Source organism: Lepidochelys kempii, chromosome 17 (genome assembly GCF_965140265.1).
Source record: "Lepidochelys kempii isolate rLepKem1 chromosome 17, rLepKem1.hap2, whole genome shotgun sequence".
NCBI lineage: Eukaryota > Metazoa > Chordata > Testudines > Cheloniidae > Lepidochelys > Lepidochelys kempii.
The window spans coordinates 4,829,916-4,842,391 of NC_133272.1; the positions used below are offsets into that span (position 1 = coordinate 4,829,916).

The following is a 12,476-nucleotide window of genomic DNA, read 5'->3' on the forward strand; positions in this document are numbered from 1 at the left end:
ATCTGATGAGGTTCAACAAGGACAAGTGCAGAGTCCTGCACTTAGGACAGAAGAATCCCATGCACCGCTACAGACTAGGGACCGAATGGCTAGGCAGCAGTTCTGCAGAAAAGGACCTAGGGGTTATAGTGGACGAGAAGCTGGATATGAGTCAACAGTGTGCCCTTGTTGCCAAGAAGGCCAATGGCATTTTGGGATGTATAAGTAGGGGCATTGCCAGCAGATCGAGGGACGTGATCGTTCCCCTCTATTCGACACTGGTGAGGCCTCATAGAATCATAGAATATCAGGGTTGGAAGGGACCCCAGAAGGTCATCTAGTCCAACCCCCTGCTCGAAGCAGGACCAATTCCCAGTTAAATCATCCCAGCCAGGGCTTTGTCAAGCCTGACCTTAAAAACCTCTAAGGAAGGAGATTCTACCACCTCCCTAGGTAACGCATTCCAGTGTTTCACCACCCTCCTAGTGAAAAAGTTTTTCCTAATATCCAATCTAAACCTCCCCCACTGCAACTTGAGACCATTACTCCTCGTTCTGTCATCTGCTACCATTGAGAACAGTCTAGAGCCATCCTCTTTGGAACCCCCTTTCAGGTAGTTGAAAGCAGCTATCAAATCCCCCCTCATTCTTCTCTTCTGCAGGCTAAACAATCCCAGCTCCCTCAGCCTCTCCTCATAACTCATGTGTTCCAGTCCCCTAATCATTTTTGTTGCCCTTCGCTGGACTCTCTCCAATTTATCCACATCCTTCTTGAAGTGTGGGGCCCAAAACTGGACACAATACTCCAGATGAGGCCTCACCAATGTCGAATAGAGGGGAACGATCACGTCCCTCGATCTGCTCGCTATGCCCCTACTTATACAGTACTCATCTGGAGTACTGTGTCCAGTTTTGGGCCCCACACTACAAGAAGGATGTGGAAAAATTGGAAAGAGTCCAGCGGAGGGCAACAAAAATGATTAGGGGACTGAAACACATGACTTATGAGGAGAGGCTGAGGGAACTGGGGATGTTTAGTCTATGAAAGAGAAGAATGAGGGGGGATTTGATAGCTGCTTTCAACTACCTGAAAGGGGGTTCCAAAGAGGATGGCTCTAGACTGTTCTCAGTGGTAGCAGATGACAGAACAAGGAGTAATGGTCTCAAGTTGCAGTGGGGGAGATTTAGGTTGGATATTAGGAAAAACTTTTTCACTAGGAGGGTGGTGAAACACTGGAATGTGTTACCTAGGGAGGTGGTGGAATCTCCTTCCTTAGAAGTTTTTAAGGTCAGGCTTGACAAAGCCCTGGCTGGGATGATTTAATTGGGGATTGGTCCTGCTTTGAGCAGGGGGTTGGACTAGATGACCTCCTGAAGTCCCTTCCAACGCTGATATTCTATGATTCTATGATCATACAAATAAGACGTGTAATGTTTTCTTTTCTTTGCAACTTTCCTTCCCATAAAAAGAAAACTTTAATCACTAAAGGAGCTTTGCAGGAGGTATGCAATCACCTAAGGAGATTGCACTCACACTTCGTGTATTCAGGGTACTCCATGATAACTCAGGGTATGTCTACATTGCAATTAGACACCCACGGCTGGCCTATGCCAGCTGACTCAGCTCAGGCTGCTGAGCTGTTTAGTTGCTGTGTAGACATTTTGCCTCAGGCTGCAGGCTGAGCTCTGGGCAGCTGGGCTCCTCTCACCTCACAGGGTCCTAGAGCCCTGGCTCCAGCCCAAGCCTGGAAGTCTACACTGCAATTAAACAGCTCCACAGCCCAAGCCCCACGACCCTGAGTCAGCCAGCATGGGCCAGCCGCAGGTGTCTAATTGCAGTGTAGACATACTCTCAGTGACAGAAGTCTGAACGTCTTTAACTATACCTGTTAGGGCTTCCTGCATTACTGTACAGAAGCTATAAATGTCTGATTTGATTGTGGTGGCCTTTTCGAGGATCACTTCAGGAGCACACCACTTATACAGCTGAGCTGGGACAGGAACACGTGTGAGATCACTGTGGTTCCCTCCATCCTTGCTGCCAGAAGAGAACACAAAACAGGGTCAAATTTGGGAAACCATAACATGTGATGAGTAGTCAGAGACAAAAGGATTTGATAAATCGTGTTAAAACTGGGAAACAAACCACCAATGTCAACTGAGCTGAATGTTTGATTCATTCTGTCCAGGATGTTAAGTTAAAAATAGACCTACAACTGCAATGCCTCCTTTGGAAGCTCTGACAGTATGGGATCCAGCAATTCATTTCTTTATTTTCATATATGCATTTATTTTAAATGATCCATGCTATGCACAAAATTTACCAAAAAAGCTAAACCAGCTCAAAAACAGCTTGTATTGGCACATTATAGAAGAGACCTCTGTTGGTAAAAATGAGATATAGCAGTCTCTTTCAAACCTTTATCCTCAAATGACAAACCAGAGGTTAAAGATGTCCAAACTATGGAGTATTTTTACAACCACATATTTCACTCCGGTCAGCATTCATAGCACAGATGAAAGACTAGCGAGTTGTGCCGTCTAGCTTGTTTATATTCATTTGGCAGTGTAATGCCAGTACTTCTAAATGACTAAAAGTTAACTTCCCTCTACTCACACAATAGTTACATCTCATTCTTCTTCACTTTAAACTGAGAATAAGTGTTCTTTAAAAATCATTGTCCAGGACAAAGGTTTTTTTCTCATTCTACAGATGCTCATTTTCCCTTAATTTAATATTGCTCAAGGGAACATGGTCAGATATTTTAGGTAGAGACCCCATGTTAGTGAAAAGCAGTGCTGCAGGCTACACTTCATGTATATTCAAGAGAAACAATTAACTTAAACCACATTTCTGTCAGAAAATATTGTACCTATCATTAATACAAGTAAGACCTAAGACTTATTTATAACTGAAAGAAGTTAACAGGAGTGGAGAGGAAATTTCTCTATTTCTGTCAGTTAATTTGCTTTGTACTTTGGGCAATTTTTTTGGCTTATACTCAGTTTCACTCTTTTCCTTTATAATCTTATCAGCCAGTTTCTCCTTCTCTCAGCAAACACCTATAATCACCACCTGGGAAGTGGAAAAACCCGTCTGCACTTTTAAAAATTTTAAATGGAACTTTAAAAAAACAACTAAAGACATACTATTTAGTACTTAAAACCATTTAAAAAAATAATTATTTTTTTAAAAGTTCAAATTAACAATATCCCTTCACATAGGAAATAAACGTGTAGAAAAGACAACAGGAAAGTGATAAAGCTAGGTAAGAGGCTGCTCTATCTCATTTTCACCAACAGAGGGCTCTGCTAATATATGGCAATAATAACTGGTTTCAGAGTAGCAGCCATGTTAGTCTGTATCCGCAAAAAGAAAAGGAGGACTTGTGGCACCTTAGAGACTAACAAATGTATCTGAGCATAAGCTTTCGTGAGCTGTTTTCTTTTTGCCAATAATAACTGTATTTCTACAGAAGTTGAAATATGATGCTTTTTCAAAGATAACTTGAGGTGTGTCTGCGAGCACATGCATATATATATTAGAACCCTCTTTCTGGGTCTGATTCAATTCCCATTTAGCTAATGACAGTCCTTCTATTAACAGTAATGGGAGACGACTGGATCTCATAGTGAAATAATATTATTCAGAGAGAAACTGCACCATGTGTGTATATATATATGCAAGGGGCTGAGTATCCCTAATATCAGTGGGAGTTGTGGGGCTCCCAGGATCTTGTAGGATCAGATTTCATAAGCAGAGGTTTATTATAATCTGAATACATTGAAACTATTTACACTAGAGGAAGAGAATTAAAGTCTCCAATAGGATTTCTGTCTCTGTATGGTCACTAGATGCAGGTTCCATTTTCTGTTCCAAGTCTCTATTGCAGTGCCTTTACACTAGAGTGGAGCAAGACCTTTCTTCTATTGTTATCCACTATTTTCAGGTATTTATAGGGAAGCCATAAAAATTGAGATCACCTGAAACTTATGACACTGAATGAGCACTGACCATGTATCTGAGTAATGGAGATGTGAAAACCCCTCTCCCTACAGTCAAATCTGCAACGTTGTCAAAGAAAGATTAGGATGGATCTCTGTGCCCTTGCTCATGCACCGCAACCCACAAATAATCAGGAGAGCTGCAGGATCACCCTGACCACAGAATTCAGTCCTCAATTTGGCGTCACCCATCCACCTTTTCAAGTAACAATGTGATAATTCTTTACCTTTCTATCATGTACTCCAAGTTGGTTAACTTTGCCTCACCAGCAGAAACGATTTGTATAGCATAAGAGGTGAGTGAACGGTGGATAAATCCACGTGAGTGCAAAAACCTCAAAGCATCATTAACCTGAAGCAGTAGATGCACAATTGTTTCCATGTGCAATACTGGGAATTCTGAACGCTGCAAAAAAAACAAACAAACACACAACAGAAGAGTTAAGCATTCACATTGCTGATAACTGAAGATCAACGTAATGCAAAAGCTATGGTTAATGTAACATTAAAGGTGGAGAAATCAAAAAGTGAAGGTTTTGACTGTAAAGTTAACTCAATCTCGTTGCTCATGAAGAATATTATATGATCTATGTGAAACCAAACAGTAATACATTAAAAAGAACAGAAAATAATACATATGTGCAACATGCCAAAATTAACATTGTAATAGAAAAACAGCTTTTGGAATTTCTCAACTTTGTGTTTTATTTCTCTACCTCAGTGACAATATTTTGCATGTTTCCTCCTTTTGTTAAGGAAAAATAGGTAAGCAATCAGTCATGGGAAAGAGAGAGGGAAAACAATCAGCATCAATAACAGAATGTAAAACAGTTGATAAAACCTACTACTCAGTGTTGTAACTCAGCTCTAATCTGCCCTTTGATACATATAAAACCATAGAAATATAGGGTTGCGAGGGACCTCGAGAGGTCAGCTAGTCCAGCCCCCTAAGATGAGGCAGGACAAGTAAACCTAGACCATCCCTGACAGGCATTTGTCCAACCTATAGTTAAAATTTTCCAATCATGTGAATTCCAAAACCTTATCTGGAAACCTATTCTAAAGTTTAACTATCTTTATAGTTAGAAAGTTTTTCCTAATATCTAACCTAAATCTCCCATGACTGCCACGTATTTGGTGAATACTCGAGGCACCGCTGACAGACCAAATGGGAGGACGGTGAACTGGTAGTGGTTGTTGCTCACCACAAACCTGAAGTATTTTCTGTGGGACGGAGTTATTGCTATATGAAAGTACGTGTTCTTCAAGTAGAGGGCAATAAAAGCCTCTGTCCCTGTAGCCCCGAGGAACCTCTTCCACTGCTCCTAGCAAGAGAAACAATTGCACCTCCTGGATAAGGAGTTGCTTGTGAGAAGCGTCCCTGAAGAGGGACAGGGAAGTGGGGTAGAAGGGTGGGAGGGATGAGAATTGAAGTGAATATCCCCTTTCTACCATGAGGCGCACCCAACACCCTGATGTAATGCGGGCCCACACAGAGTAGAAAGGAGATAGACAGGACGAAAAGGTAAGGTGGGGAGGATCCAGTCTCTGCACTGGTGCATCACCCCCTAGCGCACCTTCAAAAGGCCTGCCTCTGGCCTGAGGAAGGTTTAGACTGGCCAGAGCCCTGCTCAAAGGAGGGGTGAGGTCTCTTTCTTGAGTTCCTGTTCCTCCTACATGACCCTTCCTGTCTGCCCTAAGGCTGATAATTCTTTGGGGGTGGGGGAGGCCTGAAGTACCTCCTTTGGGTCTCAGGCATGTGGAGATCCAAGGACTCCAGGGTGGCCCAAGAGTCCTAGAGGCTGTGCAAATGTGAGTCAGTCTTCTCTGAAAACAGTGATTGACCCTCAAAGGGGAGATCCTGAATCGTCTGCTGCACCTCAAATGGCAGGCCCGAAACCTGCAGCCAGGAACTCTTTCTAATGGCCACCCCAGTTGCCATCGTGCGGGAGGCCGCATCTGCTGTGTCCAAGGCCACCTGCAGGGACGTACGGGAGATCAATTTGCCCTCCTCTACTAGTGCGGAGAACTCTGCATGAGAGTCAGAAGGCAGAAGTTCAGTGAAATTTTGCATAGCCCCACAGGTATTATAATTGTATCTGCTAACCACCGCCTCATAGTTAACGATACGGAGCTGCAACCCTCCAGTCAAGTACATTTTTCTCCCAAAAAAGGTCCAATTTCTTGGCCTCATGGTTCTTGGGAGAGGGCCCCTGGTAGCCCTGTCGCTCATGCTGGTTAGCAGCATCCACTACCAGGGAGACCAGCTGGGAGTGGGTGTACAAATGTTCATATCCACACGAGGGAACAAAGTACCTCTGCTCATATCTCTTGGTGGTAGGTGACAGCGAGGCAGCCACAGTGTCTTGGTGGCATCACTAATCGTTTTGATCAGTGGCAGGGCGATACAGGATGGCAGTCGGCGCCAAGCGTGGTGCCTCAGTTGGGGCAGGGATCAGTTCTGGGATCAGGGCCGTTAACCCCTCCGGGATTGGGGGCATGGACACCGCCACAATCGGTGTCGGGAGTGGTGCCGAGGACTGTGGGAGTCCTGTCGGAGTGCCCGAAACTGAGGCCACTGATGCCAATCTGGAACCCTGGCTTTGATGATAGTCCCCAGGTGTCCAGAAGGGCCACTGAGGAGATTGCCACTGGCCCTGCCAGGGCGCCAGGTAAGGATGACAATCATGGCAGGAGCAGGATCTTCTGCTCCTGCTAGAGCACAAGGACTCTGCCTCCAAGGTCTCTGACTGTGATGATCAGGAAGGAGTGGAGCCTCATGGTGCCGGGGATCGGTGCCAGCTTGGGAACTGGAGCATCTCCCCTGTAGAAACCCCCGGTGCTGGCAGTCAATGCAACAGGGATGGCCTCATGGCAGACATCATTGCCAGCTTGCCCACAGAATGTATGGGGCCTGCGATTGGTACCAGCGACCTCTCCTTCCTGGGAGACGAGGGCGGTGCTGAGTGTCAACAGGCCCGCTGCCGCCTCGAATGCCTCTGGCATGGAGGGGAGCTGTATGTCCTCACGGCGATGGCCCAGTGAGCAGTGCAGGTCCGGACTCAAGGCTACAACAGAGACACACAGCAGTGCCGCGTGAAAGTCAAGGAGCTCAGTCAAGCCTATCAAAAGACAAAGGAGGCAAATGGTTGCTCTGGGTCAGAGCCCCATACATGCCGCTTCTATGATCAGCTGCATGGCATTCTAGGGTGGGACCCTACCACTACCCCATCACTGCCCATGGACACGTGCAAAGGGGGAGTCTCACGCAACATGTGAGAGGAGGAGGATTTTGTGGATGAGGAAGAGGAAGAGGAGGAGGAGGAGAATGTACAGCATGCACTCGGTGAATCCGTTCTCCCCGGCAGCCAGGACCTTTTCATCACCCTGGAGCCAATACCCTCCCAAGGCGGGATCCCCAACCCTGAAGGCAGAGAAGGCACCTCTGGTGAGTGCACATTTGTAACTACAGTACAGGGTTTAAAAGCAATAGTGTTTAATGTTTTATTTGCCCTGAAGACTTGGGATGTATTCGCGGCCAGTACAGCTACTGGAAAAGTCTGTTAACGTGTCTAGGGATGGAGTGGGAATCCTCCAGGGACATCTCCATGAAGCTCTCCTGGAGGTACTCTGAAAGCCTTTCCAGAAGGTTTCTGGGGAGGGCTGCCTTATTTCATCCTCCACGGTAGGACACTTTACCACGGCAAGCCAGTAGCAAGTAGTCTGGAATCACTGAAGCACAAAGCATGGCAGCGAATGGTCCTGGGTTTTGGTCGCATTCAAGCAACATTTGGTCTCTATCTTTCTGTGTTAGCCTCAGGAGAGTGATATCATTCAGGGTCACCTGGTTAAAATAGGGGAATTTTTGTAAGGGAACAGTAAAAGGACCCCGTTCATGACGGGCTGCTAAAAGGAATCATCCCTGAAAATAGCCATGTGGCAGGGGGAGGGGTGAAGGGATCATCCCAAATAGCTACGTGGAGGGGTGGGGTGAGATGTGTACTGCACATCCACCCAAAAACCGCAGCCCCTCCTTTTAAATGGCAACCCAACTGGCATTGCTTGCTATGGGAAAGGAGGGCACTGCAGTTTGAAAACATTCCCATATGTTATGAAGGCATTAGAAGCCAAACCCGCCTACCCTTTGGCTTAGCGTGGCTGCCTGGAAACCGAATTCTGTTGCCCAGCTATGTGTGATGTGTCACCATACCGGCAGGTGCTCAATATAAAAGGCAAAATGCAACCTTGTACCTAAAGCACATGTGCTGTCTACTGTGAATTGCTTGATTCACTGTGAAAGAGTCTCCCTTTTGTTCTCAGAAATGTATCATCTTAAATTTTACTCTCCCTTTTTATCCCCCTGCAGGTGCAAATTTTTCTATGCTCCCCCTATCATCGGAGGTTATCGCAGATTAGAAGGTGAAAAAAACCACACTTGCAATGACATGTTTTCCAAGCTCATGTAGTCCTCCCGCACTGATAGGACACAGCTGAATTCATGGAGGCATTCAGTGGCAGAGTTAAGAAAGTATTTAGTGAGCGCAATGAGAAGAGGCAGGATGCAATGCTGAGGCTAATGGGGGAGCAAACGGACATGCTCAGGCGTCTGGTGGAGCTGCAGGAAAACCAACAAGAGCACAGACCGCTGCTGCATCCACTGTACAACTGCCTGCCCTCCTCCACAAGTTCCATATCCTCCTCACCCAGACGCCCAAGAACGTGGGGTGGGGAGGTTCCAGGCACGCAGCCACTCCACACCAGAGGATGGCCTAAGCAACGGAAGGCTGTCATTCAAACAGTTTTGATTTGTAGTGTGGCTACAATAAGCAATGTGGCCTTGTCCTCCCCTTCTCCCCCACCCCACCCTACCCACCTCACTCAGGCTACCTTATCAGTTATCTCCCTTTTTTTAAAACTAATAAAGAAAGAATGCATGGTTTCAAAACAATAGTGACTTTATCTCCTTTGCCAGCTGTGATTGAAGGAGGGAGGGTGGTTGGCTTACAGGGAATTAAAATCCACAAAGGGGAATGGTTTGCATCAAGGAGAAACACACACAACTATCACAGCATAGCCTGGCCAGTCATGAAACTGGTTTTCAAAGCCTCTTTGAGGTGCAGCAAGCCTACCTGTGCTCTTCTAATCGCCCTGGTGTCTGGCTGTTCAAAACTGGCAATCTCCCACCCCACCATAAACATCTCCCCCTTACTCTCACAGATATTATGGAGTGCACAGCAAGCAGTAATAACAATAGGACTATTGGTTGCACTGAGGTCTAACCTAGTCAGCAAACACAGCCAGTGAGCTTTTAAATGTCCAAAGGCACATTCTACCACCATTCTGCACTTGCTCAGCCTATAGTTGAACTGCTCCTTACTACTGTCCAGGCTGCCTGTGTATGGCTTCATGAGCCATGAAAGCAAGGGGTAGGCTGGGTCTCCAAGGATAATTATTGGCATTCCAACATCCCCAACAGTAATTTTCTGGTCTGGGAAGTAAGTCCCTTCTTGCAGCTGCTCAAACAGTCCGGAGTTCCTAAAGTTGCAAGCATCATGCACCTTTGCCGGCCATCCCACGCTGATGTTGGTGAAATGTCCCTTGTGATCCACCAGTGCTTGCAGCACCATTGAGAAGTACCCCTTGCATTTTATGTACTGGTTGGCAAGGTGGTCCAGTGCCAAGATAGAGATATGCATTCCGCCTATCGCCCCACCACAGTTAGGGAAACCCATTGCAGCAAAGCTATCCACTATGACCTGCACATTTCCCAGAGTCACTACCCTTGATAGCAGAACGTCAGCGATTGCATTGGCTACTTGAATCACAGCAGTCCCCACAGTAGTTTTGCCCACTCCAACTGATTCTCGATTGACCGGAAGCAGTCAGGCGTTGCAAGCTTCCACAGAGCTATCGCCACTCGCTTCTCAACTGTCAGGGCAGCTCTCATCTTGGTATTCCTGTGCTTCAGGGAGGGGGAAAGCAACTCACAGAGTTCCAGGAAAGTAGCCTTGCGCATGCAAAAGTTTTGTAGCCACTGTGAATCATCCCATACCTGCAAGACTGTGCAGTCCCACCAGTCTGTGCTTGTTTGCCGGGCTTAGAATCAGCATTCCACTGTATCAACCAGCCCCACTGCTGCCATGATGTTCCAATTGCCACATCCCATGCTTTCAGGAATGTCTGTGTCCATGTCCTCCTCACAATCGTCCCTGTGCTGCTGTCTCTTAGCCAGGTTCTGCACATACTGTAGTATAAGGTGTGAGGTGTTTACAGTGCTCGCAACAGCAGTGGTGAACTGAGCGGGCCCCATGCTTGCCATGCTATGGCATCTGCATGGGTAACCCAGGAAAAAAGGCGCAAAATGATTGTCTGCAGTTGCTTTCATGGAGGGAGGGAGGGAGGGAAAACTGACAACATGTACCCACAACCACCTGTGATAATGATTTTGCTCCATCAGGCATTGGGAGCTTACCCCAGAATTCCAATGGGCAGCGGAGACTGTGGGAACTGTGGGATAGCTTCCCACAGTGCACCACTCTGTGAGTCGATGCTAGCTCACGGTAGTGAGCACTCAACTGACTTAATGCTCTTAGTGGGGACATACACAATCGACTGTATAAAATGGATTTCTAAAAATTGACTTCTATAAAAATCGACCTAATTTCGTAGTGTAGACATACCCATAGACTTAGTGAATTATACTGGGTATGTGCAAACCAAAAGACAAAAAGCTAATCCAGTCAATAGTCTTTGGCAAAGACCAATATTGTTAGTTCATGATACCAGAACCCCTGAAACTTTATTAAGCAGACTTGTCATGGTTACTTCCCAGTCTGGATTGATTTCAGAATTCTCCCTGGTAGGCAACCAGCCAGAAATGGCAGGATTCTGTGATTCCAGGTAAACTGTTATTGATGTTTCCAAATACAGAAAACAAGCACTTTGCCAACACACATGCACATATCCAACATCCTTATTTTGAACAATAATACAGACCTTGTCATGCGTCTATTAAAAATCAAACAAAACCATGCTCCTCTGTTTTTTGAGGCAATAATTCAGTCTCCAAGTCAATTACCACAATGTGGGAATATGGTAAATGGTGAGCAAAACACAAGAATAATGGCTTTACCGCTGTTACACAGCCATACAAGCTTAATACCAAACTACTAAACCTTGAACTCCTACACTAACAGCCAATCCTGACATTTCCCTGGTATCTGCAATGGAGGGCAAGTCACTGTGAATATTCAGGAAACAGAAACGGATTCATACCCATCATTGTATGTGTCAAAGAACAGAATATACTCCCTGTTATGGGGAGTGGGAACAGGTGCCTATCCTAGCCTGCTCTCAAACAGTCCACCCACTCTGTAGAGTCAAAACTCAACTCTTCCTGGAGCTTGGCTTTATTAAAAGAAATTACCAAGAAGCTAACATAGCCTAAACTTTTTCTCCACAACTAATACCCAAGAGAGCCACTCCTTTATTAATTTTCTCCAGCTGGCTCAATAGCTGCAGGATGGGGTGTAACAGGCAAACACTGGCAGCCTGTTAAAGGGAGTGGCTATTGCTATGTGATGAGACAAGCCCCTAAGTACATAAAGCGAGTTAGGATTTCTCACATTTTGTTTCTAGGTACAGGATACTTCTCTCAATGAGATGAATTTAGCTCAGAACACAGGGGATGCTGGTATCCAGTAAAATCTCTTAATTATGCGTAATTTTTATTTTAAAAATCAATAAAAAACAATCTTTCCATTTACCCTTTCATGAAGGATGCTGTATAATGAACCAAAGTTAACTCTCTCATACACCAAACGGGTTTTTTCCAGATCATTGGACAGACAAACTGCCATCAATTGCAGCAAATGAGGATGATGAAGTTTACTGCAAAGGAGAAAAATCCCAATATTACCACACAAATAAGATATTATATTAAAAAAGAAATACATGTCTGGCCTCTTGGATCTTTTCACCCACAATGTTTTTAACTTACTGTTAGAATAAGCAAAACAAGCTGGAAGAAAACTGTTCATAGAGAGCCACTGATGTTTTTATTGTTGACACAATAAGAACCTGCAATTATGCTTTCCAGGATCTATACAGGAAAGTACTTTTATGGGTCAGGAGGGGATCCTGCCTACTCCATATTACACCTCCCACTGCACATTTCCGAAAAGCTCAAAAGGGGAAAGAACAGTAGAACTGTAAATCCTATTTCCAGAGGAAGGAGTAACCCTGATTCGTTATTTTCGGAGTCAGTCATTAGCTAGGCTGAGGTGACCTGTACTTTCTCGCAGGCCCCAGGGATGCCCAAAGACCAGACACATTGTAGGCATTTTGCATTTTCTCTTACCTGCTATATTCCTGTTCTGCTATTAGAAGATCAGCTAAACGTAGCTTACTACAATTCTGATGTGGTTTAAGGCTGAGCTCCTTCACTGTGACTCTGCTGCTGCCCCACATTAAACTACACGATGAGAAGAGGAA

At 45.4% G+C, this 12,476-nt stretch overlaps 1 protein-coding gene across 1 annotated transcript in view; it reads right to left on the bottom strand.

The window, feature by feature from the left end:
* Positions 1-12,476, bottom strand: part of TEX14 (testis expressed 14, intercellular bridge forming factor) — a 76,268-nt gene that overhangs the window by 35,956 nt on the left and 27,836 nt on the right. Inside the window, exons 7-10 of the mRNA XM_073315548.1 lie at positions 12,343-12,456; positions 11,750-11,873; positions 4,211-4,389; positions 1,865-2,016 (exon numbers count right to left, since the gene is read on the bottom strand). Of these exons, the coding sequence (XP_073171649.1) occupies positions 1,865-2,016; positions 4,211-4,389; positions 11,750-11,873; positions 12,343-12,456 (569 nt within the window). The remainder of the gene's footprint in view (positions 1-1,864; positions 2,017-4,210; positions 4,390-11,749; positions 11,874-12,342; positions 12,457-12,476) is intronic.